The following is a 27,517-nucleotide window of genomic DNA, read 5'->3' as shown; positions in this document are numbered from 1 at the left end:
ATGATTTCTCCTCTTCTACAAGGGGCTTACGTGTGCTAAGTGTCCCTTATCATTTTTGACGCCTATTATCGAATTTACCGCCTAGCTTCGATCTATGATTTCAAGTGGTTCAAAGAAGGTGTTAGTTTTTTTGTGTGTTTTCAATTCGTGTACTATTTGAAGAACCAATGTAATCCTCAACCAAGATTATAAAGAAAAATGCATAAGAGTGGATATACCCACTGCGCGTGGAGAATGTGGAACTTGACAGTATACTGTACAGTAGTGTCGTTTAACGTAGACATGCAACTCAGGATAGAACTCATTTTACACTGAAAGATAGAGCTGTGATGACTAAATATATTATTCTCTAATTATCCATTATTATCAATCGGTCCAAAACATTCTCTATACCTTGAATGTGTAGCAAATGAGCGATCTATGCTCTATGTTTAAATGCATGAAAGTGGACCTGTCCTTTCAAAACCCGTGCAGGAAACGGACAAATGCAAATACTACGCTTGCCGTAAGCGAGAGTTGACTGTATACAAAGCCCTGCTACTACCTTAGTCGCTACGAAAACCAAGGTCATACGAGGTTTCGGTGGCTCCGCCTGATTCTTCGTCTTCTTTGACGTTTACCCTCTGCAGCAGAGTAAACATCACTCGTCGAGCACACCGCGTGGGTGAGGATGAGAGGCGGGAGGGACTTTTGAGGGGCGGAACTTTCGTGTAGTGGTACTGAGTCTCCGGGAGCGTGACACGGCTGTAGGTCCAGATGCAGCAAAAGCCGACGACAGTGACCAAGAGTAAGCCACAGAATGTGAGAAACATCCAGTGTCGGCCCATCTTTTTATGTTGTTAGCATTGGTGCACAATCTAATATTATTTTTCTTCCAAACTCACCCAGAAGATCAAATGCGCGTCATTTCCGTGCCAACTATTACCGGTATGGTGGAGGAAGAAACTCCAGGAGTTTTTCATGTAGTCGCCCTGCATGAGAACCCGAACACGGTTCGATTCGCTGGGGTGGTCTTGCATGTACTCTTTCCAAATAACTGATAGAAACAGCGGACCAGTCGAGTACATGATGGTGATGTACGGGAGGAGCCAGTGGCGCTCGTATTGCTGTAGGGTCTTGATCACATGTAGAAAAAAGGGATGTTGGGGTATAGATCCCATGGCGTCGTTTGAGATGCCAGTGGGCACAGTACGGCGTACCCACGCCGGATAAGTCAGTAGGAGATCTAAGCGACGATTACAGCCCTGTAAGTTGTTAGAAATGCGGACTAAACATTTCATGGAGTAAAATACGTACGTCGTCTAGATCGATGTAGGTTCCACCGTAAAATGCTAGAACGAAATAACGGATAGAGTCCGCGCGCTGGATAGGGTACTCATAGCCATCAAAAGTCTCGAGGAACCAGGGATATTCGGCGGCGATAAACTCGCGCGAGTTTTCATCCGTCCACAGCTGATAAAGCTGTTAGCAGTGTTCAAATAGAAGATATAAATCTTTTTTTTTTTCGAAAGCGAAACAGCTTATTGATCTCAAAGATTATATTGCAAATTAAATCGCAAAAGGTGTGGTGTCAACCTTAATGCATAGACGTACCATATATTCGTAGTCGGGGTGCAGGTCAATACAGCTCTGCTGGGCCTCTACCCAGACCTGGGGAATAGTCTCATTTTTATAAGTCTGGTGAATAATCTTTGGGATTATCTGAGGTCGCGTCTCAATCAAGGTAGCGTTCGGCGAGCGCAACTCAGCATGGTCAATCGCGTCGATAGCGGCGTCCTCCACGAGCAGCGACAAAAGGGTCCAGACACTGCGAATTGCGAACGAGAAAATAAGAAGGGCGATGAGGAGAAATATCAAAGGACCACGCCTCATGATAGTGATAGGGTAGAGAATTGGGTCGTGGGACAATATGCGACAAAGTAGTTGAACAGACTGTCAGGCGCCGCCAAGTCGTTTCCAAATGAGGGGCTTTTATGGGCCTTGTAGGCCGGGGGAGTACCTCGTGTTTCGCAAGTAAAAAGAGGAGATGAATTACCCTGCATCAAAAGGTGGAGCGTTCGGGGCCAGGATGGTAAAATATCAGACCCGTAAAAGTGCGAAATAGTTGATCTATATGTGCACGGAGGCCGGTATGACTGGTTGTCCGAATACCGACAGCAAACATTATTGGCTGTGGCTCGGAGTTTAGCTCGGCAAACCGATTATGTCTGCCTAAAGGTTCAAACATTAAACAGTTATATGCGGTACCAAAAGTGGCAATTGTCGTCATATGGAGTGGTTGTTTTTTTCTCCCAAAGCCGAGGCACAAGTTGCTCGCAGCGATCGCTGAGTAAAGTGCAGAATGGAACAGTAGCATCATTTCTACAAAATCGAATCGAAAATTTAGCTGTCCATCTTCGTTGGAAAGTCGCGACATCCGCTTCGCGCGCGCTGAAATTTCGCCGAAATTTCGCTGGATAAGCGCTGGATGGGCGCTGGATGATCGCCGGATACTACGGCAATCGCTACACTCAAGACACTACCCTATAGCATCCTCGCAAGATAGACTTTGGAGTGGAGCTAGAGTGACGAGGGTATTTTGCTACCAAAAAAAACATAGAACCAGGCCCGCAGTGGGCAACATGAACTTACCGCGCTATCCGAAAGCGTATATATGCATAACAGAGCGATATCCACCGGAGTTCCTTATCTGTCTGCCTATTTAGTAACCGAAATCCGGGTTCTCATGGCGAAGGAACAATTAATCGCAATTTTCAACAGCATTTCAAATTCACGATTCCATCGTCATGATGCACAACAGCGTGCAAATCGCATTGATGATAGTCGCGTTTACGGTTGTTCTTTCCCTACATTTTTTGAACGAGCATATTCAAGATATCAAGGCACAATATCGTGCGCGTGCACATGTACAAAGCTGGCTACGTCGGCATCGGCCAGCGTTCGTTCAAAGTGATGAAAATGATCTTAATTTCCAAGCCTAAGGAGGGCCCTTTTGAGGCCTACGAATGTAAGATTTACAGGTAAAGGTTCATTTGTTTGTGCAGAGTCGCGAATGCCCTACTGACAGACTTTACAAAACAGTCGGCGGCTTGCTATATAATTGTCAATATCTTTTAATAATTAATGGTAAATGGGCTACAGTGAATTTTGTGAAGACTTCGATGTAGCAATTGCTTACATTGGGTGGATAGATGATTGCCCAGAGATAACGAAAACATTGGAAGAGGAAAAAAGGACTGCTCTATCTGATGTATAAGGATTATTCCGGTGCATTTTATTGAATATTCATTCGTGACCGCTGTTGCAGTCTTCCGCAAATTTCCATAATGTTTCCTCGCTATGTGATTTGAATGCGGCTCTCTCTTAACCATTAGCCTGTACCTTTCCCTCGGTCATCTTGTTTTTCTGTATTCTCTCAGATGGATTTATCTCTAGGCCTGAATATACGCCTGCAGACAACTTGCATGCGCTGTATTCTTTTCTTCCTGTAGGTTTGGTATAAGAAACTTGAAATTCGATTAAATTTGAAAAAGTGAACATAACTTACGAACTTTTCAACTTCAATAGACATCAGCGCGAACCCAAAGCCGACCCTGTGGAGGCTCTATCTTGATAAATAACATAATCTTAGTAAATATTGTCTCTTTCCTTCTATAGTCATACATAGCACGCGTTGTTAGTTGCCTTTGCGTGCCTATCGTTAAGCGGCCCTTTAGTTCGCTATTCAAGGGGCCGCAAGAAAACCCTAAAAGAATGTATTCTGACTTTCCAAGACGAAGCTTGCGTTACGCTGCGGCCGTTGTTCGCGCTGTACTGCCCATGCCTTGAGTGCGATGTTCAGGACCACCAGAGACATGATGAAAGCTGTGAAGCCCATGGCAACGGTAAAGGTGAACATAGCATCCAGTTCATAGAATTCCATAGCTTCAATGACGTTGCGGGTCTGTGAGGAAATGACCGTTAGTAGAAAATTCAGATGGGTTTCTATCAGATCCACTTACACTCAGCATGAAGATCAATCCGCCAGCGATGAGACAGAAGCCAGACACGATCTCCGTCGGCGGCCGAGCAGGGAGGTAGGAGTTCTGGGGGCGCAAGAAGAGCAAGACATAAGTCATTCCACGAGCAAGCGCAAAGCCGACCAGCAAGTTCCCCCACTGCTTGTGGACCATAGTCGATTTCATGCTGTCCTGGTGATGCGATCCCATCATCAAGCCTAAAAGTAGGATGATAAGTGCCGGCATCGGGTTAAGTGGCACGCCCTGCGACTTAGGAGGCTGCCGCTTTTCGTTGCGAGAGCCGTGGGGAGGGGGCCGGAGGATAGTATCGTTGAGCGTGTCGCGAATACGGCGGGACTCGAACAGCATGCCAACCAACCCACCGCCGAAAAACATGATGGAGATGGAGACATGCTCCATATCAGCCGCAGACCATTCGCCGCCCGGGTTGGACAGATGCTCCAGGAAGACGTTGGTGATACCATATAACCAGATCACAAAGGACTCGACAAACTCGCCAGACGGAACCTTAGCCTTCCAACCGACAATTGACGCCGGGGGCTTCTTGTTCCAAGCCCAACCTAAATCCGCCCATGCTCCGATAAAGCGCCCGAGGGTGAGAATTCCATACCAGAAGAAGATCCCACCCTTGATGAAATGCGCCAGGCCGTTGAATATGTCCTTGCCACGGAAAATACCCCCGTAGGTGACCGCGCCTGTCACAATGGCGACAAAGCCAACAGGCAGGATAATACGGCCAATCAAATTTTGCGCGCCGTTGATAATACACAGGATACAGTTCGAGTCTATACTAGGTGCGCGTCTCGAGACAAGGCGACCGAAAACGGAGCGACAGAGCCAAGCACGTAGACCAGAAACCTCTGATGAATCCACTGGAGACTCTTCTGGTATATCAAAACCCTCATACTCAGATTGGACTTCGCAAGATGACAACCCGGGACTCTGGATGAATGAGCCGCAGTCAGTTCCCTGGCCACTATCGCGAGACCAGCGGTTCTCACAAATTGCACCAGTCGGGTCAGGGCTCTCATGCTCTCTTGTAGCGACAGGCAATAATGCTGCGCGCTCAAAGGAAGTAGGCTGTAACTTTGACGCACCCCGACCGTCATACGAGAAAATCAAGGCTAGGGCGACCTGTGCGCTGATCATACAAGTCGCAATCCAGCCAATCTTTCCATGAGCATTGTTCTCATACAGATCCGGTGTTTGACTTTTATAGATCATTCCGAAGAGCAGACCGACAGCACTTAAGACCAGGAACAGGAATTGCGACGGCAGCGCAAGTCGCGAGCGCGCGATGCTGAGCATAACCGCTGTTTGAAATCAGGTTAATTGTAATACAAGTACTTGGCTGACGATCGCTTACCTGCAGGGAGCACAAAGCACCAGGCCACGACCATGAGCGCAATATGCGCCATGATGGTACTGGAGTGCTTGCCACAAGCGAAGTAGCTCATGGGACTCTCACAGTGACTATTCAATGGGATGACTGGTGTTGACGAAGCTGTACTATGAGCTGTTTGCATAGGCATGCTCATACCCATGTCCATGTCCATCGATCCATCTTCGCCGTGCGCAATCGCAAACGACGCGAAGAAAAGTGCTGCAAATGAAATATGGGTAGAAAATGGCTGCATTAGGCCTGAAGGATAATTGCAAAACCTGAGTGGGCCTTTTTGGAGATTGATATAGTTGCGAGAAGTGAAATGGAGGCGTTCTTCGATCGTAACTAAATATCGAGGCTCTGTCAATGGAGCCGGGCCGGAATTCAAAATTGGCAAGCTCTGGGTTCTCTGGAGTCTTTTTTTTTCTTTGTTCTGGATCCTGATTTTTCGGATCTAATTCAGCCGAAATCAAGCTCATATGACTAGGCAGATTAGCGTGGGTGGAAAATTGCACTGGGATTGTATAGGGCTGAGAGGAAAGTATAGCGGATGCGGCTAAGCCGGGAGATCGGCGCGGCATACTTTCCATGGATCAATTAACCGAAGCGCCGGTAATCGCTGGATGGCCGCTGGATGACCGCTGGTGCCTATATCGTTCTAGACAAGGTAGATTTATTATCAGCATGTGGTCTAATCTGACATCATTGGATACGGCGGTCTGCATGTTCATGGGGGCGCACTGCTTACTACGCTGCTTCGTCGGCAATGAGTCGGAAACTGAGCCGAGCAAACTTCTGGTTTGCTGAACTATTAATCTGCTAGCATGCAGCTTTGATGTTCTCAATAATCCAGCGCATGCCGCCTAGGTCCGACACATGTGAGCGCTGCTGTACCGTGATGCGACTGAGGGTGATAAGAGTGAGTGCGCTATAGATGCGGCAATCCGGGTGAATATGATCTACAGTAAGTCACGCCAACCTATGCACTTACTCCTTATTTGAACGCTCTAATTACAAGAATTTTGACCTAATCATCAAGTTATTTTAAGGTTTAGTTAGATTTCAGCCCTTCCGCAGCAAGTGCCGAAACAGCCGACGGCCTTGCCAACACCTCCGTTGCCAATGCCGCATACTTGGGATACAACATCTTCATATCGAACCCAACCTCGCCACCCCAGCGATAAAACACAAGGAGGTAAGCATCGACCGCCGTAAATCTCTCCCCAACAGCATGAACACCAACCAACTTCTTCTCTATGCTCTCAAAGCACTCCCGCACAAGTTCCCGCCCCTTTTGCTTGAGAGAGTCAAAACAGCTTTCATCATCCGTAAATCGAGCAGGCCTAAAGAGCAAGCCGAATGCATTTCCATGCAGCGTCCCCGAGAGCCAGGCTATCCACTCGGCGACCCGGACGGTTTCTAGTGTATCAGGCGCACCTAGGAATTGTTTCTCGGGGACCAGATTGGAGATGGCGGTCATGATGGCCAGATTCTCGGTTATAGTGGCATTGTCGATTTTCAGAACGGGGACGCGAGCTTTGGGGTTTAGAGCTAAGAGTTCTGGTGAGAATTGGCCGATGGTTTCTTTTTGGGTGTGGAATTGGACTCCAGATTCTTGAAGGAGGATGTGTGGAGCCAGGGAGCATGCGCCTGGATGGTAGAAAAGTTTGATATCAGTCATGACGGTTGACGTGTGTGTGTTGAAGTAGAGTGAAGGGCATGGAGTGGTTAATTTGAAAAATAGAGAAACACAGCAAGCCGGACTGAAGTAACGGTAAGTTAAATAATGTGAGACATGTACGACTGTTACTCAACTTGTTCTCTGGACACGGTGTCATTTATCTACAGGGTTTTTTGCCTTGGGAGCTAAGACGCCAAGGAGCTTGGATTGGGGCCCAAAACTTAGATGAGTAAGGTAGCAGCTTTGGAGGAAAATCCGTAGATACCATCTTGTAACCTTAAGTGCGAAACTTCGCCCAGTGAGAACGGTGCGTTCACTAAAAACACCACTTACCGATAACTACCATAAAGCCGGTGCTATGACGTTCTACTCTGGCTACGCTACCAGGATCAGTGCAGCGGTCGTGCCATCCCGCAATTCAAATTCGGTATCATATACACTGTAACGCGAGGCCTAAAAGCAGGCGATAAGTCAGCCTAAATCTAGTCATTCAAACACTAACCTCATTACTGAGCCTATAAACTCCATGTATGCACCTTCCTATCTAGACTCTCTACACCGCCCGGCTGGCGCAATGGTAGCGCGTTAGACTGTGAGTATCAATCACAGCTCTTCTTAAGAGAATTCTCACTAATCAATCCCCCTAGTCTAATCTAAAGGCTGCGGGTTCGACCCCCGCGTTGGGCTTCTCTTTTTACCTGCAGGATCATCGTGAGGACGCTATTCTACGATTGGAGAAATAAGTTTTTGATCTCCATGATGTAGGCTAGAGCATCCTTAAGCCTTGTCTCAGTGGTGGCGTTCTAAGGACCCTTAGATTTCGACGCTAATGAACCGGAAACCTTGTTCGTCTGGGGAGCGGCGTGGGTTCGATTCCCTACGGCGGCGCTATAGCACACACACACCTCTCATAGCTAAAATAAGTGATCTTACTATTTTACTGTCTCAAAATAATTACTCTCATTGGAAACTGGGCTGTAGTGAATTTCATAAATCACCGGGTAAATAAGCACGTCAAACGGACCAAAGAGATCGATATGCAATTATCAGAGTCTGGGCTGGTATAATATAACAAATTGACTAGGGATGCACGGAGACTCCAAAGCTCAATAATCGAAGCGATACACAGACAATGAGGACAAAAGCTTATGTCAAACCGCTGTTCCCTGGGGCTCTCTGATCATCAATGCAAACTTCTGACTTCCCCGTCCCCCACGCTCCGTATAATCCAGCTGTATTTCCTCGACAATCTTCCACCCGTGCTTTGAATACGCTGGCACACCTTCCATCGTAGCTTCCAGGTAAATACGGGCGTTACTGGCATCTGCTTTCTTGATACCCCATTTCAGAAATGCAGTTCCTAGCCCAATTCTTTGATACTCTGGTAAGACACATAGTAGCCCAAGGACTAGCAGCATTTCAGCAGTCCGTATTGTATAGTTTATAAGTCGAGTGGCAAAATGGATTGACGAACCAATATCAGTTTCCTTAAGATGTATGCTCCTACTACGTTTTATCATTTCCTCATAAAACGTGTAGGTACCCTTGTTCAGCTTTGGGGCATACGCCCACATATTCTGCATTTGCGCTTGCGCATCGTTGCTCAGAATTGTGTCCCCGGCTCTTTCAACCTCGTAAATAGCCGGTATATGCCAGCGGCTGTATGCGACAATATCACCGGTGTTAGAGTTGACACCCGCTAGAATATGGCATTCGGGTTTAGCGAAATACTCGAGGGAAGAGACTGTTTTGAATTTATGAACTGCCAATGGATTGCATCCCTCGTATGTGCTGCGCATATAATTGGACGAGGGAAAAGAGCGAATTTCGATGCTCACTAGTGTACTTAGGTCGGATGCATTGGCGTATTTTACTTCAAAAGGTATAGATGGACCTGGCGCCATTTTCGATTGCAAATGCCGCGTGTATGAAGTTTCAATCTCAGTTCAAATGATTATTTGTAGAATGAGTCATTCATCGATTTCAATCACGCATAAAATTATCAGCATGCTGACAATGACGATGACTCATGGGTCGGTGAACTTTTAGGAACCCTTGGGAAATTTGAATAGATCCAAGGGGGTTGAAATATTTGCTACATCATTCCACAACACAGACCTGAGGTTGCACGGTATCAATTTGATTTCTAGTTTTTTATTCTCTGCGTCAGACTTACTTAACCATTTTCAATGGAAACTATCTTTATCTCACTGGACTTCTGCAGAGATAAGAGCGCCAGGGGACAGGGAGATGGTACGCCCCGGGCGATGTCGACTTACTGGCCAGTTGGCGGGGTTGTCCGAGAAATCCCTTGGGAAGACCCCATGGAATGAGCAAGGCTAAGAACGCATGCCTGAGCATTGGGGGAGGGAGCCCCATGGCGTGCACATCTGGGGGGACACCCCACCGGGCTGGGGAGGGCACCGGGAAGCCGGGGTTGCCCCGTCAAATGAGACTTGACTCTCAAAACGACCAAGTCCGCAGAAAAACACAAAAAGTTTTGGAAAAGTGGCCCACTTTGTATGGGGAAAAAGGGTGGCACGGACCATGCCCTAGTAATAAAGTGCCCCGGGATCCAAAACTGGCACCGTTTACTGTTGCCTGCATTTTTATCACCCAAATGGGGTCGGTGAGTCTGTGTAAAGGAGAACAAAGTCGGGTCGAACTCCCCGGACCCGACCCTAGTAAGCCCCAGTTCAATTCTATTGTAACCTTTATTTTTAGTTACAATTCTAATTTTGAATCAGCTTATTTATTAGAATAACGTGACATCCTCTTCTCCTTTTTTATATCGAATACTCGAACTGTAAGACAATTAAGCTTCCACTGCGACGTCGCTGTGTTAAGTCTAAGACGATTCCTCACCCTTCTCCTGCAATGCCTAGCAGCCCTGCCAGCCTCATCAGAAGCGATGCTATCTTACTATAGCTTCTCGATATCGCTGTGGTCGAACATATTGTAATTCTATAAAGCAATATGGTAAAATATAGGTTCGGTCGATGTTTTAGACAGGGAAAATCTCTGAACTGTTTATATATACGGGCCTGTGCTTTATATATAAATGAACAACTCTCCCATCTCGGTCCTTCCGGGCTGGGAAAATAATACGACAGAGGTATATTTAGATAGATAATAGTAGATCGATCGCGGTACGAGGTTCTGAATGAGGTTCGAGCTGCGGTCTATCTGTCAGAACCCAGCCTTTGAGCTGGCGAAAACCACTCCGTATCACTGACATGTTTGCACTGTTTGCTGAACTCGAAGCTCTATTTCAAACTTCTCCATACATTGCCGCTTCAACAACAGACTGCAGTTCGCTCAAAAGAAGTTCTAAATATATTTGACAGCGCAATAGAAGTTTCAAACAAGCATCCGATCGACAGGGGCCAAAATGACGTTTCGGCCCCCGGTCCGCCTCAGCCCCCAATCCCAAATTAAGAAAACAAGACTTCTCGCACTTATTCCTTCTTACGAAGAGAATGCTCAGCCAGACCTTTAAGAGTTATCAGATTTCATCTTGGAAATTGTCAACGTTCTTCTTTAAACAGATTCCCTTCCCATACACTTCTCAGAAGTCCACCATGGGAGAATCAACATCAACACGGAAGTGAGTATATCTAAATTCCTTCACTCAAGAGAATCATGCGTTAATTCTCTCCAGCGCACTACAAGATCTGCCTCAAGATTGTTGGGTGCAAATTCTGGATCAAATATCTCCATCTGACACCGCATCTGTAGTGGCCACGTCGCGAGACCTACAAGTCTCCTCGGAAAGCTCATTATATCGTCATGTCAAGATCGACTGGATCAAACCACCTCTGAAACGGGTGCTGAGCCTATTAAAAGTGATTCATGAGCGTCCAGATCTCGCATCTCAAATTCATCATGTTAGCATGATCCCTTCCAAACTGGAGTATCCGGCAGAAATGCAGATACAAAAATGGAATCCGCCGCAGATCGATGGAGACTGGAACCAACTCTCGTCTCTATTCGAGAAAGAAGTCAACGTGGCAAAAGATATCGTCACCAAGGCACAGTTTCCATCACTCGCCAAATGGATCTGTGCGCTGGAAAAAGGCGATCCATACGCCTTCGTGGCAGTTATTCTTTCTCAGCTTCACAATTTGAAGTCGCTGGAGCTAGACTACACTTTCGTGTGGCAGTCAGGGTTCCCCGGATTGATGGTACGACATGCTCTTCTCTCAGCGCCTGAAGGCTCCTTGTCTCGATTTGCTGAACTGTCAATCGTCGAGTATGGCATGAATGTTCCTCAATCTCGAGAGTTCCATGAGCTTGGTGCGAAATTTATCGATGCATTTCCTCCATGTGACTCGGAGCAATTCGCAGGCTGGTTCTATTTGCCTGCTCTGAAATCTTTGGAGATCTGGCTCCAAAGTCTAGAAGGCGTCAAAGATGAATTGTCCAAACCTGCTGGATCGAGCAAGCTAAAAAGCCTACCCCAGCTCCAGAGGCTTGTGCTGGCTGAATGTCCCATCGAAGAGGGCGAAGCCAGAGATCTTCTGTTGCACCTGTCCTCGTTGAAGAGCCTTCATCTGGGACTTGTATACCCGTCACAGGACAGAGAGCTCGGCTGGAGTGAAGCATCTGCCAGACCACCTCTCAAAGAGCCTGGTGTGCTGATTGAAGGGCTGATGAGTGTGAAGGATACACTCGAAGACCTGTCAGTTGGCATGGAGCTTTGCCCGCTTTACTACCCCAGTGTGTGGAGTTCTCACAACCGCGACAATAGAACTCCAGAGGAAAATTTCAAGCAATGTATAGGAATTCTGAAGCAGTTTCAGCGCCTTAAATCGGCAGAAGTTCCATCCGTCATGCTTCTCGGCTGGACTATTGACGATGCACCTCCCATTTCTGAGGTTTTGCCGCCAACGCTTCAGAAACTAGCTATCCGAGATCAATTGATTCACTCGGAAGATTTTGAGTTGGAAGATGAGATAGTCACGGAAGCTGTTCAGGATTATCTCCCATCTGCAAAATCCACGACACCGCTGCTGGATACAATTATGTTCCGTAGTTTCTCTATGGGTAAAGGGCGCGAATGGAACGAAGACAATGCTAAAGAGCTTCGAAATCTGAGTGCAGAGCTTGGGTTGGATATTGACATCAGCAGTGTTATATCTAATGTTTCGCCAGGACTTTGGACGGTGCATAGAGAATTCCATGAAGCATCCCATAAGGATTGTCGATATATGAAACGTTGAGAATGATATTGATTCGGCTATCATTCAACTGATTTATATTTCAACGAACTGTAGACAGTCAAATTGTAGGGCTGTCGACTGAGCTGGGAGGCCATTAAATTACTAAGTGTTGTGCCGATGTAGGAAACAAAGAAAGCATACAAAATTCTTGCATATTGCTTGTGTCACGGAAACGAGTCTGTAAGGTAGTTGAATGAACAGCCTGGTATTCAAATAAGTACGAATTGTCGAAGTAGTTTAAATGGAAGAAACTAGGTCTGGAGAAAACATATCTACACAATGACACGACGAAGAGAAAAAGCTCCGGGAACATGAACACAGCTCATAAAAGAATGAAAAGTATCACATTCCAAGGTTTATGATATGCATGAGCCTCCTCTTGATAGGGGATCTAACAGAGAGCTCAGGTAAAAAGAAAGGATGCTTTGTCCATACGGTATTATCCCCATTTTGCTAATTTGTCTCACTGTTTGCCTTTACCTTTGACTTTGCCTTTGCCATTTTCGGACTCTTCATCAATTTTCAAACAAGTATTCAACGAGAGACTTTCGCACTTCTCTGGTTGAGTGAATTGGTTAGGAAGCGTCAGGTTGCCAACCACCGTATATCCCATCTTTGCCGTCCATTGGTGGCACCCCCACGTGATATCGCCTTCCTTCGAAGAGCAAGGAGGAAGATAGCCGTACGGAGACCAGGCAGCGACCTTGGGTTTGTAGGCACGTGGAATTTTGCCCTCGTGGTCATGCATCCACAGGATGGTGGACATGATCTCGCCACAAGCCGCTGAGTTGCCGTGCTGAGTTCCTTTGCCCGGATTGTCTCTGGTACAGTTTGTCAGAGCCTCGGTGACCTCAGCGTATCTGCTTGGAAGCTTCTTCAACTCGCCGGTTCCACCTTTGATCGTCGACGTTTGATAGACAATTTCATTACTGCCTGCCTTGACAGAAGAAGAAAAGTAGAGTTCATCATCGATAGAGAGTCCAATCATTGCAAATGGAATCTCGTTACGTCTTCGTTTTTCGTTGCCGGTGAATGAAGAGTTCATTTCTTGCCAGGCGGTTTTGATCATTAACAGAAACTCTGCATCCTCTGGTTTGGTTTTGACGGTACACTTTGAGCTGAATGCCTTGACTTTATTGCCCATAGAAGTGTCCCTTACCACACCAAGGGAGTTGATTGCCAGAACATTGCCTATCAGCCCTAGCAAGAAGAGAACTGATAGGATTTTGGAGAGCATTCTGACAAGGACTGTGCTTGAGATTTCGAGAGGAGGATTGAAAAAGAATTGGCTAATGCTGCCAGAAGGGGTTGATTGAACAAACAGAACCAGATGGCTTCAATAGTGATTGTTGAATATTCTGTTAGTGACTTGACTTCAAAGGCAGCTAGATATGTTAAATACCAAACCTCGTGGAGTTTCTATTTCGAGGATATTTTGGCCCCCAGAACTTGCAGATCATCGGTTAGAGCTGCATTGATGGGGGGCCAACCCGGCCAATGGCCCCTGTATGTCATGCATGGTCGGGTGTGCCTGACAGGGGGCCAGGGGCCCCATTGCCCCCACAGCTCTGCCGATGGTTGTTGGGATCCTGCCTACACGCGCTGCAAAATTACCTGCAAAAAAGAAGTCATGTAAGATAATGATATCCACAGAACTCCGATTTGATTCTTAATGGCTATCTATTAGCTCAAATCTATAATTAACTAGCAAGATATCAAACGTCCTGTACCCGGCGAGCCCAGAATTGGAAAAAGAGCAAGCGAAAGCAAAATTAGAGGACCTCTAATTAGTGATCTAACCAGGCCATCAATGGTCATTGTAAGCTAAAATGTTCACCATTCAAATATCCACATCAGGCAAGAGATTGCAGTGCAATTAAGGGGCTGGCGAGGGTGAAGTATAGTCCAGACCGTCAAACGTAAGTTTTTGAAGCCCTCTGCCCCCGCCACTTTCAAGGTATAGTAATTATTTCTATAATTCAAATTATTAATTCATTCCAGATTGAGCAATACAGAAGCAGTGCGGGATAACAAGCTTTCCAATTAAGAAGCTGAAAACCAGTGGACTATGGATTGGGGCCAATGGGGCCAAACATGGCCAAAAATAGTTCCATCTTCAGAGCCTCGAGATCTGTATCGGGGCCTTTTCTTTTACAAAGTTGTCTGATTGGTTGGATATCTTGATCTACATGAAACTATGCGTACTGGGCGACATAACCGGATAGGACATTTCCCTGGAGCAATCGGGGAGCCACCATATAAGACCTTTGAACAATGACCCTCTGACAGTCAATCATCAAGTCCGAAGTCAACACAATGAAGCTTTCTGTTGGAAGTATCCTAGCGGCGACGCTTGCGTTGACATACCCCGTTCAAGCTACGAATGCTGTTTTGAAGGGCGGCCATGCAGGTTGGTCTCGTAGCTTATCCTCAGCAAAAGAATGAACTAACAGTTATCAAAAGTTCGCGCAAATGAGGCAGATATGTCTCAGGAAGAGACTGTCACCAAGCTTTTATGGATTCGTGAAGATACCCAATCCACTTCTACACCTTCTTCGTCTGTCTACCCTAGTTCCCGGGGATCATTGGCGTCCAGCCAGGGCCCATCAGCCTCTCCCAGTGCAGGCAGTCAGGGCAGACAGTCAACTGAGTCTCTTGAGAGTCTATCAAACTCGCCCAAGTCATCAAATACCCCCAATTCCGGCTTCAGTTCATCTGATCACCCTACAAATTCTGCGCCAGGGAATCAAAGTCCAACAACGACCCCTTACAATACTCCCAGTACCCAAGCTCAACCGGAAACTGCGAGCAAAAGTTCCAAGGATCAGAGCCGTTCAGAGAGTACCAAGCGTACTTCATCTGAGATTTCATCCTCCCAGGGTGCTGGAAAATCAAACTCCGCGGAAGCTTCCATGAGCCCATCGGGAAGCCCCGAGGCAATTAAATCTAGTACTGGAACTTCCCAAGTCGGAATTCAATCAAAGTCCACTACGACTTCAAAGAAGCCCGAGCAGACACAGTCATCAAGCCCATCAGGAAGTCCTCAGTCGAGTCAATCTAGTGCTGAAAGCTCCCAAGAGGAAACCGGTTCAAGTTCTCCTAAGTCGTCCAATGCATCTCAAAAGACAGAATCGCCAAGTCATTCGCGGACCCCAGAACCCACTCAATCGGAAATCACGAGCTCCCAAGATGGAACTGAATCACGCTCTGCTTCACCTTCAAGTACGCCCGAACAAACACGATCCCCAACTGTTACTGAATCCTCATCGTCCAACCCTGATTCAACGGTTGTATCATCTATGGTACCTATCACAACTGGCGGCCATACCACAACCGAGGCTTTGCTCATCCCTCAAACAGTGAGTACCCATGCAACACTTACCCTCATTTTGCCATTCAAAAGACTAACAAAGTTACCAGACCATTCATATCACCAAAGGTAAAGACACGAGTAGTGTCATCTTTACAGCTACCTCCGTCACTACCTCGAAGGGCTCCAAGCCAACCCTTGCATGGGGCTGTGCGAAAGCATTAAGTAGTCTTTGCGGCGGAGCAACAAACTCCGGAGGGGGAGGTAGTGGTGGTTGTATTGTCCCAATACTGTGTCCAACGCTTAAGAACTGGGGTCTTGGTGGTGGCTGGGTTCCATCTGGAAACCCTGCACCCGGGGGACCCAGTCCTCCTCCTTCAGCACCTAAAAGTCCTTCAGGCTCGGGATCTGACGACCCCTCTGACGATGATCCTGATGATGATACCACCACAGATGATAACAAGAAGACGACCACAACAGATGATAGTAAAACGACAACCACAACCGACGACAAAACCACCTCGACGAAGACCTCCACATCTTCTACCTCGACTACCACATCTGAAGCTGCGATCAACCTTTGTTTCTCGTACGTTATTTCAACTGTTTCTGAATCAGAGAAAACTACCACGACTTCATCATCGACTTCGACTTCGACTTCAACAACCGATGCAACAACCGGTGCAACAACCACGACAGATAAAAAGGCCACAACTGATAAAACGTCCGACACCATCACCTCCACACCGACAACATTCTCCACAACAACTAAGAAGGCTGAGACGTCCATTTGTCGTCTAAGGTAAGAACAGATCCAGTCAAACAGAATAAAAAAGTCAGAACCATCTAACAACACGAACTTTAGACAAGAACCAGGTAGCCCAGAATCATGCATCTGCACATCTGGAACGATCGAGACAATGCTCGTAACCCGAACCAAAGGCGATGAATGCGGGTACACCAAAATCCCAGCCAACCCTACCACAACCGAGGATGCGCCGTCATTCGGTCCTACTACATCCACAATGACCCACGATGTGCTAGTTATCTGGCCAACTCAAATAACAAGCCACCTGAATGTCGATCCAAAGTCCGTATTGACGGAGACTTATCCCGCCGGCAAGCCCACAACCAGCACCAAAACCGCCGACACACCAAAGCCGTCCGACTGGAGTCCTAAGGGCTCCAGCATCTGTGGAACTGGCATTGGTGGTGATATGAAGAGCTGGTGTGAGAAGGCTTACGACAAATACGACGATGATGACGTCTACATCGGTCACACCAAGAGACATTATAAAAATTCCGTTGGATATGGCTGTATCGCTGAGTACAAGTGTGACTCAGATGATGATTACATCAATTTGAACGGAAAGCAGCTCAAGACATTGTAAGTTGATTGGTTTTTCTTCAATGCTTTGCGCAACTTTACTGATTTCTATCCTTTCTAGATTCGCCGATCTCTATGACGACCATGGCATCAAGCGATGTGGATCGGCCAAGATATCCAACAGCTGTAAGGTCATCGCTAACTATTGCAACAACAGTGGTTGCAGCGATACAGGCTAAAGCTGTGACGAACTGGCATTCCATGTACTGCTCTGTCGATAGATAGTATTGCAATTTATTTCAAGTTACTTGTAGTTTCAATTTCACTGAATTTGTTCCACATATGTTATCCGACTGAGTCATTTTTTACCATCTCGTAACTGAACTGACATTCAAGTGACAATCTAAGCCCTGTACATAGCCCCCGGGTCGAATAGTGCTTAATTTTTAAATCAATCTCAGGGTAGTCCTGCGAGACGTAATTTAGGAGCCAAGCATGATACTTGCAGGCTCATCGACCGAGAGAAGGAATTTCTTTATACGAATATTAAGATGAATTCATGTAAAAGCTGCACCGAGAATCAAATTTTGCATTACGTTTTGGCTTTTCTACAGCAGGCGCAGATAAAGTACGAATATTCAATCAACATGTTCGAGCCAAAAGGAGATAATGAAATTCAAATTCAAATTTAAATTTTCAACACAATGAACTCTTTTTACGTCGAAATATGATATGGAAGCATCGAACGGAAAGAACCATAACCGTTTCTCAGATTCAGGAATGAAGAAATACCACATCCTCCCAAGCTTGAATATACTTTCTAGCCACATCAGCACTGACGGGTCCCTGTTTAGCGAACGTTGGAGAGTGTTCCTGGGTATGGGTAGTATCCAACAACAAGCCACCGCAGGACATGCGTAAAAAGTGATCATCCAAGAAATCGACGAGACGTCCCGCCGGGTTCTCCGTTTCTACGGCTAACGGGGGTCGACGAACTTGTTGGATCCAACGGTCAAATGAAATGATATTCTCATTGGGGATATCCAACGCATCAGCCAATACATGGATCATATCAGCCCATGACTGACCAAGCGGGTTGTCGATACGGTAGAAAGGATGCGGAGCACCGTTTGCCATAATAAGATCCTTCAATGTCCCCGCTACATGATTGACGGGAACCCAAGATAGTGTACCCTCAAAGCTGGGAAGAATGTGCAATGACTGGGACGATTTGACCAGGTATGAAAGATGCTCAATGGGATTCCAGTACCCGCTGGTTTCTGAGCCAGCGATCTGGCCAAGCCGCGCTGTCATGACCCGGAAATGCTGCGGATAGCGGTGCAGGGTTGCATCGAGCATGCGCTCACAGACGTATTTTGCTTCGCAGTACCCATTACCAAGCACGGAATTGATCTCCATCCGCTCCTCAGGAACGTGTATCCCATTGCTCCATAGGGGATAGTGGCCAACGACACCAATCGACGAGATAAGTTGTAATCCCACCTGGAAGTCCTTCGGACGTTGGGAGGCAATGTCCCGTGTGAGATTAATTAACTGCCGCAATGATTCGAACTGTGCTGTAAATGACTTAACAGGCAGTTTTCCGCACATGGGCCAGGCATTGTGAATGATATGCGTGGTATTCTGTGTAAGCCATTCGTACTCCGCGGTTGAAACACCTAATTGGGGCTTCGACGTGTCGGTCTCAATGAAGCGAAGCTTGGAATGATCCGATGCGGACAAAGTGATACCCCTCGACGATAGAGCTTGTTGCTGACGTGTTGCGACAGGTGTACTGCTATGACGGTTGACACACACGACGTGCCGAACATCGCTCTGTTGAATCAACTTCTCCATCAGGTGAGATCCAAGGCTGCCTGTCGCGCCGGTGAGAACAATGCAGTGGCCCCGGGGGTAGTCAATTGATGAAATCTCGTAGCTTGGAGAGGGCGCTTCAAAGCCTTGTCTGTAGGTCTCAACGTATTTGGCCACTTCCACCTCACGAACCTCATCAGTGCCCACCTCACTGGACTTGACGTTGGGAAGAGGTTTAGGAAGGTGCTCATGAGGAGGTCCACTGGCCATGGCAATTATGACCATTTGAATTTCGTTCTCGGGAAGGCTACCATCTGTCCATTCTACATGACCAAAGTCGCCTGACTGCAAATCACGCTCCCATCGGGATGGCGGAGCAATGGCATGGCACCGCCCATCATCGAATAACCACCATCCCTCGAAAAGCCCGAAGATGATATCAATAAAAGGAATATTCTCTGTCATCTCTAGCATCATCAGGAACCCATCTGGGGAAAAGGCCGAGCGTATGTGTTTAGCAGACTCAGTGATGCTGTGGGTGGCATGAACAGCATTACTCGTGATGACATTCGTCTGCTGTTGTGTTGATGCGGAATCGAGCCGCTCTCTCGTTGGAATCTCGGTAACCCATGAACATCCACAGACCCTCGGGCTGCGGGCTGTCGGGGACACCTCGCAACTCACCCACAGGCAAGGTCTTGGATGGACTTTTACAAACTCTAGTATAGGGTCATTATTCAGGACAATTCGAAAGAAAATCATGTTTTAATCATATAAGTTAAGTTATTCCTTACATCACGCACTTAAAGAATACCAGGACTTTCCGAAGAAAGAATCTCTCAATATGGCATGCTACTATTGATTGATGAAAGTTAATTAAAAGCCTGGTCTGTGCCCAATCTTTCACGGTGCTATCTGAAAATTATAGCAGAGTTGCATAAAAAGAAACAAAAGCACAAAGAGACAGTTTAACAGTCTAATTTGCCAGTGTTACCAGCTTCTTTGCCGAGACGCCCTTCTTGAGAATATCCAAAGCCGTCTGAATCCCTTCAAGTCCTTTGGTTGGTACAGTCTCTGGAGTTGGAGCAACCTTGTAAGTGCCATTGGACAGAGCTTCGGGCAAATAACCCGCAAAAGTAGCCGGGTTGGTTTCATGATAAATGACAGCACCTCCAGAGGCAAATATCATCTTGGGCTCAACATCATCCAGGGCGGCGCCCTCGGGAACAGGGTTGGTCGCAGCTACCCGCAATGTCTGCTTGGACTTGTGTGCGACCTGACAGGAGGGACTAGGATCACCCGCCGCTTGGAGAATACCAACGCACTCGCCCTTGTCTATCTCAGCGATGATTTGATCGATAGCGTGCTCATCGGTGTAGTCAAAGACCTTATCTACACCAAGGCCTTTAACATACTCAACATTGCGAGCCGAGCATGTTGTGATAACCTCAAAGCCGGCCGCCTTGCAGAGCTGGATGGCATTGCTGCCGACACCTGAGCTGCCGCCCCAGATGAGAATGGATGTGCCTCTGTTGGTCGAGGCGGTGGTGGTCGAGGGGAACGGGAGTCCGAGATATTCCTTGGAGAACAAGCCTTGCGCAGCAGTCGCAATACACAGTGGGAAGACAGATGCATCGGTAAAAGACAGACTATCTGGGATCTTGCACGCCATGTTGCAATCGAGGACCACATATTCCTGGAACGCGCCCTGCTCAGGCTTTGCCACGGCTGCACCGAGGGCTAGACCGAGAATCCGATCACCGGGTTTGAATTTGGTAGCGGCTGCTGATCCGATACTTTCAACGGTGCCGGCGATATCCTCGCCCAAAATGAGGGGATATGTGATGAATGGCAGAGAAATATCCTGGACCATGAAATCTGCTGGGTTCATTGCCCAGGCATGGACTTTGACCACGATCTCTTCATCGGCAATCTCGGAAGGGACTGGAGTCTCTCGGATGACTCCTGGCTCACCTGCCTTGTCTTGCCAAAGGGATCGGTTCATATTGTGATGGTTAAGTGGAGTAGTGAATAGGAAGCAGTTATGCCCTTACTAAAGTTCAAGTATTCAACCAAATGGAGTCGGATCTTTTATATGTATGATTAGAGTGCACCTTTCGCTTGGTCGCAAGACTGGCGCGCTTAACGCCACCAACATCTCAGCGCGTAATCATATTAAATACAAGCAGTTTTCCCAGAATTCTTGGAACCATCCCTGCTCGGGTCATTTTGAAACAAAGAAATCGGAGGGTTTGAGCTTCACCGGAGATCGACTGATCCCGGGACTTAACGGGCCTAGGCGGACCTAACCGGAGTTTTCGGGGTTAAGATCTTTCGCTTCGAATGGGCATGTTATGATTGTCTTTTGAGTTGCCATACTGATAAGAATGAACCGAAGCATAGCTCAGACTGATTCCCTGCTACTCGGCTTTCGGACAATTATTTCACAAGCTTTCAAGTTTTTCGGCCCGTGGCGCTTGACAAAGCTTATGCTCCACTCTTACAAGATCTTTCATCTTTATACAAAGCTTAGATCAACCAAAAAAATAGAACGTTGAGCGATAAAATGAGTGCATACGACTATCCCGGCGAGGGTATAGTCGAAAAGCCCTACCGGTTCACTTTCGGGAGCGATGACCCCCACGATCCACTACAGTGGTCATGCCAATTTCGATGGATGTTATGCTGCATTTCCGGGGTTATGACGTTCTCTGTAGCTTTCATCTCTAGCTCCTACGCAATTGGCATCCCACAGATTGTCCAAGAACTCGGTGAAAGTGAGGATATTGCCACACTGGAATTAAGCCTCTTCTTGGTCGGCTTCACGCTGGGCCCTGTCACCTGGGCCCCAGCATGAGGTATGCTCCGACGAAGTAGCACCTTATTACACTCACTGATTACTTCACAATAGAACAGTATGGACGTCGACCGATTTTTATTCTCTCGACGACAGGATATGTCGTCTTCAATATCGCTATCTGTTTTGCCCCAAGTGTGACTTGGATACTGCTATTACGTTTATGTAGTGGCACATTCGGTGCGGCACCATTAACAAATTCTGGAGCCGTAATTGCAGATATCTTCCCTGCAAAGCAACGAGGCTTGGCCATTACAGTCTACGCACTCGTGCCTCTTTTCGCTCTCGCAATGGGACCCCTGATTGGAGGCTTTGTAGCTGAGGCGACGGGCTGGAGAGGCATCATGGAACTCAACGCAATCATTTCGGGGTTTGCCTGTGTAGTCCTATTAATCGCGCTTCTGGAGACTTACAGTCCAGTTTTGCTCCGCCTCCGAGCTCAGCGACTTACTGAACTGACCGACAAGATATACGTATCCGGAATTGCCAACGTCAACATCTCAACCACTCGCTTTTGCTCGCTATCTGCATTTCAACCATTTCAGCTCGCCTGTAATGAGCTCATCATTCTGCTCCTTGCCCTATATCAAGCTCTAGTTTTCGGAACACTATACTTGACCTTCGCGGCCTTCCTAATCCTATATGAACCAGCCCGTGGGTGAACCCCCGGCATGAGTGGGCTATCCTTCATCGGCTTGGTGGTTATAACTCTATGGTTCGTTGTATATCAAATTTGGCATAATCGACAATATGTCAGATTACTGAAGCATCTGTACCCGGAACCCGCTCCCACGGATGCCCGCTTACCAGGTTGCTGTATTGGCAATGTTGCTCTCGCTGTGGGACTATTCTGGTTTGCGTGGACCAGCAGTCCTGATATTCACTGGGCGTGGAGCATTGCGGCTGGCGTTCCATTTGGATTTGGAGTGGTGTTGATTACCATCGGATCGACCAACTATTTGGTTGACTCTTATGCTGCTTTTGCGGCTCCTTCTTTGACCGTGTGTATTTGTGCACGGGCTATTTGTGGTGCGCTGGCTCCGTTGCTGGTGCGTCAGGCGTTCAGTCAGTTAGGTATTCGGTGGGCTCTCATGATTCCAGCTGGCTTGGTTCTTCTTTGTGCGCCGTTCCCTTTTGCTCTCTACTTTTAATGAGGATGGATTCGATCAAGGCTCAAGGCGGGAAGACTGTTCGACACGATGAATCGTCGACGAAGGCTCTCTTCGACGGAGAGCACTCGTTTACTAGACGGGCATTCAAATTTAATTGCGGCTAAATGCGGAGCAGTTACAGGTTTAATACACAATATCTTTTACCCTATCACATCAAGCAGAAACTCCGAGCTTAGCTAGACATCCTCAGGAAAGTGGATAAAGATTCAGGACCGGTTCACCCTATGAAAATACACCGAATTGTGGCAGTGATTACTGGAAGATGCTAAAGAACCAGTCCGTGTGATTTAGACTGCTCTATGAGCGTTTGTTTAATTCCCGAAATCCGATTTAAGATAAATAATGGTTGCCAGAAGATCTTCGCGCGGACAAAACGGGCGATCGGGATTCGGGCAACAATCTACACCCAATTCCTGGTCAAGTTGACTGCACGTATATGATATCTCAGGGGCAAGGGCGAAGTTTTAGTCTCCTACTACGTACGAGCGCTTTTCCCCTATAATCATGAGGTTTGCATCGGACGCTCTTTACTTTGCGCTTCATCCAAAGCAGCTGGGAGTGTTGGTCAACTGGCAAGTCTACAACGTGGTTTAAACCTCCGATGATTTCTATCTAGTCCGCGCTGATATCATCTGCAGGAAACTACGTCAAAGTCCTGTTCATAAGAGACACAAAGCCCAAGAGTCATCGACAGCCAAAATCTGCTTTGATTTCTTGGATCGAACCGGTCGCAGCTTCAGCGCTGTGGTCAAAGAGCTTCATCCTGAATTACTACTTCCCGTGTGTGTATTCTACCTGATACTTCGCGGGCTCGATACAATTGAAGACGACACCTCAATCCCTCTCGATATAAAGGAACCGCTCCTACGAAACTTCAAAGACCACTTGGATCATACTGGCTGGACATTTACCGGCAATCGTCCCGAAGAAAAGGACCGTGAACTGTTGGTTCACTTTGACAGTGTGATTGTTGAGTTTAAGAAATTGAACGAGCCCTACCAAACGATCATCAAGGATGTCACCGAGAAGATGGGAAACGGCATGAGCGATTTCGCGCGAAAGGCTGCGAGAGGTGACATCAGCGTCGGCACTATTGAGGAATACAATCTCTATTGCTGGCATGTAGCCGGGATCGTTGGCGAAGGTCTGACGCAGCTGTTCCTTCAGGCCGAGTTAGCTGATCCAATCCTGATGAACCACTCCCTGTACAGATCCATGGGACTGCTGTTGCAAAAGAACAACATTATCCGAGACTTACGTGAAGACTTCGACGACGGCCGTCGATTCTGGCCAAAAGAAATCTGGTCTAAGCATGTTGATCAATTTGAAGACCTATTCGACCCCAAATACACCGAGAATGCGCTTAATTGCAGCTCTGAGATGATATTGAATGCTCTGGAACATGTCCGTGATTGTGTTTCCTATCTTGCAGGCTTGCACGAGCAAAGCGTGTTCAACTTCTGCGCGATTCCACAAGCTATGGCTTTGGCTACTCTTGAGTTGTGTTTTCGGAATACAGCAATATTTCATCGAAATGTCAAGATCACGAAGGGAGATGCGTTGCAGTTGATGATTCAGTCAAGTAAAGACCTTGACAGTGTGAAGAGCATTTTTTGTCGTTATGCTCAGCGGATTCAACAGAAGAGTGACCCTAACGATCCGAATTTTCTATCTATTCGCCTTGCATGTGAAGAGGTTAGTGGTTTACGAATCAGATTAGGCGGGGTTTGGTCGCTAATATGAACAGATCGAGAGATTTGCCGAGAATTCTGTGCCCAGGAGTGTGGAATTCATTAGGGAGAGGAGTCTTTCCAATGTGTCTAATATTGGGCAAGTGGCCTTTGTTTTGATCATCGGTTCAATTTCAATACTGGCGGTATCCTGGGTCATAGCTCATAGAGATTTGCCTTGATATAGCTAGCATTCGTCTTCTCGCTAATTCCGCTCAAAAGATGTACAAGTTGTGATTTTCAATAACCTGTTCAAGCCAGAAGAACATTCACAACCCACCAGCGAGTATTTTAATTGTGAAGCAGACGGTGACGAGGACGCTTCTGAAGACTTTTGATCCGGTCTGCAATCGACAAATTCCCTAACCTCAAATTCGAATAATTGAATGAGGCATTGATTTGTGTGAATTTACTACTGCTGACAGTTTCCCCCGTTAGAAGATCTACAAGATGAAACGTCGATTAGCTCCATTGGGCATCCTGTTCCATGGGCGTTAGGTGCGGGTCTACCCGCTATCTGGCGCCAAAGCGAGGAACCAGCCTTATGTGTATTGACCATGAGATGGCAGGCGCAGAAGGTTGAACTTGCCGAATGGAAACATAGCTTGCACGGCAGTATGAAATATAGGCAATAGCTGATAGACAGCGAATCAAAATAGGCTGCAGAAGTGGAGTCTTACGAAAATCAAGCTCGGTAGGCAAACTACCATTAATTCAGGAGTCAGACCTGCGAGGGATAAAGACACTCTGAAGTATATACATGTCCGTCCTCTGCACACCAAATTCGACTCCAGGATCAAGCTTGATATGTTCAAAGGACGCACCATTTGCTAAAAATAGTCGGTTATACGCTGTGATGACTGTAAACTTACTGTATGAAATTACGCGTCGAGGGCCCACTCTAGCACCTCGCGCTGCACTTGGATTTCCTGGGAACAACGAGCATTCGTGATGTTATCAGTTGAAAACGTTGAGTTTTCATTGAGAAAGCGCGAAAGAATGAAGTTTACCAGGGGAGCACTACAGTATTCCACTGTGATGCCTAAGCGAGCTTCATCATTCAATGTACGGCCCTTGAAATTTAACACGTAGCGCAAGTTTTGAACCTGTCGACTTCTCCCCGCGAAGTTGGGTTTTCGGTGGCACAATCCCGATCTCCAGCCATCCCAATTTGTCACGTTTCAGCCACCTGATCACGTTAAATCAGTTCCCCAAAAAATTGAATGCTCATTTCAAGTCTCTCCAATCCCATCCCCCGCTGTTCAATTACAAGACATCGCAAATAGCAGCCTGTCAAATAAGAAGTACCTGTATCCGTCGCCACAATTCCATCTGAAAACGTTCAGCGTTCTGGGCGCGAGTCTCAGACCATGTTCACTCCACCCCATGCCAACGGAACAAACGGGAGCCTCGGCAGTCCAGGCGCCTCACGCGACCGGAACTGGTATCAAGTGACAGTCGATCAGGCCACAGGTTTACCCGATGTTGACCCGGTCGTGTTGCCCAAGATCTCGCCCCGCCTGGAGGATGCAGAGGACTTCGACGACTGGTACGACGAAGTGGTGAACATCTTGACAGACCACAATCTCCACCTCTTGATCGACGCAAGTCTTCCCCGCCCATCGCGCAGTGATCCCACCCGACAGCAATGGCACGAGCTGTCATGCCAGGTCGCCAAATGGCTCGAACTGAGCGTAAGCAACGAGTTCTATCTTGAGATTCGTGGCTACGGCAATGATGTGTACCTGGCAGATGCCTTTATGGCGAATACCAAGAAGCACTTCAGCGGGAAGCATCATAGAGCTTTGAAACCTGCTATGATGAGATTTCTCAATACCCGACGGGCCGATTTCGATAATACCAGCGACTTTATCTCGGCTCTGGAGGATAACTTCTCTGTCGCAAATGCTCGCGGTGCCATGTTTACGCCGTATCTTGCTCTCTGTCTTATGCTTCGGGAGTTATCAACCGTTTTAGCGCTTGAGGCTTTTATTGATCTGAAGGAAAGGGAGCTGTATGCTGTCAGTGATCCCCAGGTCAACATCACTGAGGCGCGCTTTCACGAATCTTGCAGTACTATCATCAACCATGTGAAGCGGGCAGGTATTGACGCTCTCTGTTGAGTGCTTCCATTGTTCTTTGCTCAGTATAACGATCGTTATGTATGGTGTCTTGATTAGTAGTACTTTTTGTTATGATATCAATGTTTATAAATCATGTTTCGGCGAATCCATTTATTTCATGAGATGCAAGTGCGAGTATTGTATAATAAAAGATATTTCGTCTATCATAGTCGATTAAGGTAAATATGTCAGTCAATACTTAATAACATACTCGCCCTCGATGCCCTAAACTCGAATTTAACCCAATATAGGCTATCAAAGCTAGAGGTGGATACCAGCCTGGTGAGAACTACTGATGACTTTGAGTGAAATCGGGTGTGGTTTACTAATTTCTGATTTAATTACACTGACACCAGACAGTATGGCCTACTTAAAAGATTGTGCACGAACAAGATTCATATTATAATTCCCCAAAGTCCGGAGTTGAGTGATTGCCACCTTGATTGTGGATGAGATAGGCCCTGGTGTAGTTTCGCTTAGCCACATTGAGATCTGTGCTTACAGGGTCGGCTTAATACGCCACCTTGAAAAGGGTTTCAGCCTTGTGTTCTTCAGTTGCAATATAAAACGTGATTTTGGACACATTCTTCATACTAACTGGGCCAAGTTGTCCATCTTGAACAACTTCATTGTCATGATCATAATCCCCAGTCAACAGACGCTTATTCTACATAGAACCAAGTAGGCGATACCGTGAAATATCAACTGGCAACCAAGGACACATCATAATCACGTGGCAAAATGCATTTCCCTTTTGAATCTGGCAAAATTGGCCCAAGCTCTAGAACAATAGATAGCCAGCTACACTCTACTGCCGCAATATAGGACCGACAGCTAGCCACTTGAGCACAGTGCCCCCGCGATCATGTCGTGAGTG

General features: G+C 47.0%; 12 protein-coding genes across 12 annotated transcripts; 5 read left to right on the top strand and 7 right to left on the bottom strand.

The window, feature by feature from the left end:
• Positions 1–545: 545 nt before the first annotated feature.
• Positions 546–1,872, bottom strand: N7511_002731 (glycosyltransferase family 32 protein; the record flags this gene model as incomplete). Its single annotated transcript, XM_057125156.1, has 4 exons — positions 546–827; positions 885–1,244; positions 1,297–1,452; positions 1,594–1,872. The coding sequence occupies 4 exons, from the start codon at positions 1,870–1,872 to the stop codon at positions 546–548; spliced, it is 1,077 nt and encodes a 358-aa protein (XP_056987315.1).
• Positions 1,873–3,745: 1,873 nt separating this feature from the next.
• On the bottom strand, positions 3,746–5,656 carry N7511_002730 (Ytp1 family protein; the record flags this gene model as incomplete). The annotated part of the gene is made up of 3 exons (XM_057125155.1): positions 3,746–3,943; positions 4,002–5,332; positions 5,386–5,656. 3 exons carry the CDS (start codon positions 5,654–5,656, stop codon positions 3,746–3,748), a joined length of 1,800 nt encoding a protein of 599 aa, XP_056987314.1.
• A 798-nt stretch (positions 5,657–6,454) lies between these two features.
• N7511_002729 (glutathione S-transferase GST-6.0) lies at positions 6,455–7,084 on the bottom strand (the record flags this gene model as incomplete). Its single annotated transcript, XM_057125154.1, has 1 exon — positions 6,455–7,084. The coding sequence occupies one exon, from the start codon at positions 7,082–7,084 to the stop codon at positions 6,455–6,457; it is 630 nt and encodes a 209-aa protein (XP_056987313.1).
• Positions 7,085–8,235: 1,151 nt separating this feature from the next.
• On the bottom strand, positions 8,236–8,988 carry N7511_002728 (GNAT family acetyltransferase; the record flags this gene model as incomplete). Its single annotated transcript, XM_057125153.1, has 2 exons — positions 8,236–8,492; positions 8,559–8,988. 2 exons carry the CDS (start codon positions 8,986–8,988, stop codon positions 8,236–8,238), a joined length of 687 nt encoding a protein of 228 aa, XP_056987312.1.
• Positions 8,989–10,665: 1,677 nt separating this feature from the next.
• On the top strand, positions 10,666–12,306 carry N7511_002727 (uncharacterized protein; the record flags this gene model as incomplete). Its single annotated transcript, XM_057125152.1, has 2 exons — positions 10,666–10,691; positions 10,746–12,306. 2 exons carry the CDS (start codon positions 10,666–10,668, stop codon positions 12,304–12,306), a joined length of 1,587 nt encoding a protein of 528 aa, XP_056987311.1.
• A 463-nt stretch (positions 12,307–12,769) lies between these two features.
• On the bottom strand, positions 12,770–13,543 carry N7511_002726 (uncharacterized protein; the record flags this gene model as incomplete). The annotated part of the gene is made up of 1 exon (XM_057125151.1): positions 12,770–13,543. One exon carries the CDS (start codon positions 13,541–13,543, stop codon positions 12,770–12,772), a length of 774 nt encoding a protein of 257 aa, XP_056987310.1.
• A 1,079-nt stretch (positions 13,544–14,622) lies between these two features.
• N7511_002725 (uncharacterized protein) lies at positions 14,623–17,182 on the top strand (the record flags this gene model as incomplete). Its single annotated transcript, XM_057125150.1, has 5 exons — positions 14,623–14,716; positions 14,770–15,665; positions 15,727–16,418; positions 16,482–17,003; positions 17,065–17,182. 5 exons carry the CDS (start codon positions 14,623–14,625, stop codon positions 17,180–17,182), a joined length of 2,322 nt encoding a protein of 773 aa, XP_056987309.1.
• Positions 17,183–17,717: 535 nt separating this feature from the next.
• On the bottom strand, positions 17,718–19,520 carry N7511_002724 (uncharacterized protein; the record flags this gene model as incomplete). Its single annotated transcript, XM_057125149.1, has 1 exon — positions 17,718–19,520. One exon carries the CDS (start codon positions 19,518–19,520, stop codon positions 17,718–17,720), a length of 1,803 nt encoding a protein of 600 aa, XP_056987308.1.
• Positions 19,521–19,734: 214 nt separating this feature from the next.
• On the bottom strand, positions 19,735–20,763 carry N7511_002723 (zinc-binding alcohol dehydrogenase family protein; the record flags this gene model as incomplete). The annotated part of the gene is made up of 1 exon (XM_057125148.1): positions 19,735–20,763. One exon carries the CDS (start codon positions 20,761–20,763, stop codon positions 19,735–19,737), a length of 1,029 nt encoding a protein of 342 aa, XP_056987307.1.
• Positions 20,764–21,324: 561 nt separating this feature from the next.
• On the top strand, positions 21,325–22,277 carry N7511_002722 (MFS general substrate transporter; the record flags this gene model as incomplete). Its single annotated transcript, XM_057125147.1, has 2 exons — positions 21,325–21,594; positions 21,675–22,277. 2 exons carry the CDS (start codon positions 21,325–21,327, stop codon positions 22,275–22,277), a joined length of 873 nt encoding a protein of 290 aa, XP_056987306.1.
• Positions 22,278–23,291: 1,014 nt separating this feature from the next.
• N7511_002721 (uncharacterized protein) lies at positions 23,292–24,530 on the top strand (the record flags this gene model as incomplete). The annotated part of the gene is made up of 2 exons (XM_057125146.1): positions 23,292–23,347; positions 23,426–24,530. The coding sequence occupies 2 exons, from the start codon at positions 23,292–23,294 to the stop codon at positions 24,528–24,530; spliced, it is 1,161 nt and encodes a 386-aa protein (XP_056987305.1).
• Positions 24,531–25,887: 1,357 nt separating this feature from the next.
• Positions 25,888–26,640, top strand: N7511_002720 (uncharacterized protein; the record flags this gene model as incomplete). The annotated part of the gene is made up of 1 exon (XM_057125145.1): positions 25,888–26,640. The coding sequence occupies one exon, from the start codon at positions 25,888–25,890 to the stop codon at positions 26,638–26,640; it is 753 nt and encodes a 250-aa protein (XP_056987304.1).
• Positions 26,641–27,517: the final 877 nt, after the last annotated feature.

Source organism: Penicillium nucicola (genome assembly GCF_028828085.1).
Source record: "Penicillium nucicola strain IBT 29836 chromosome Unknown utg000002l, whole genome shotgun sequence".
Lineage (NCBI taxonomy): Eukaryota > Fungi > Ascomycota > Eurotiomycetes > Eurotiales > Aspergillaceae > Penicillium > Penicillium nucicola.
Note: the sequence above shows the minus strand (reverse complement) of the source record. Positions and strands in the feature narration are given on the sequence as shown.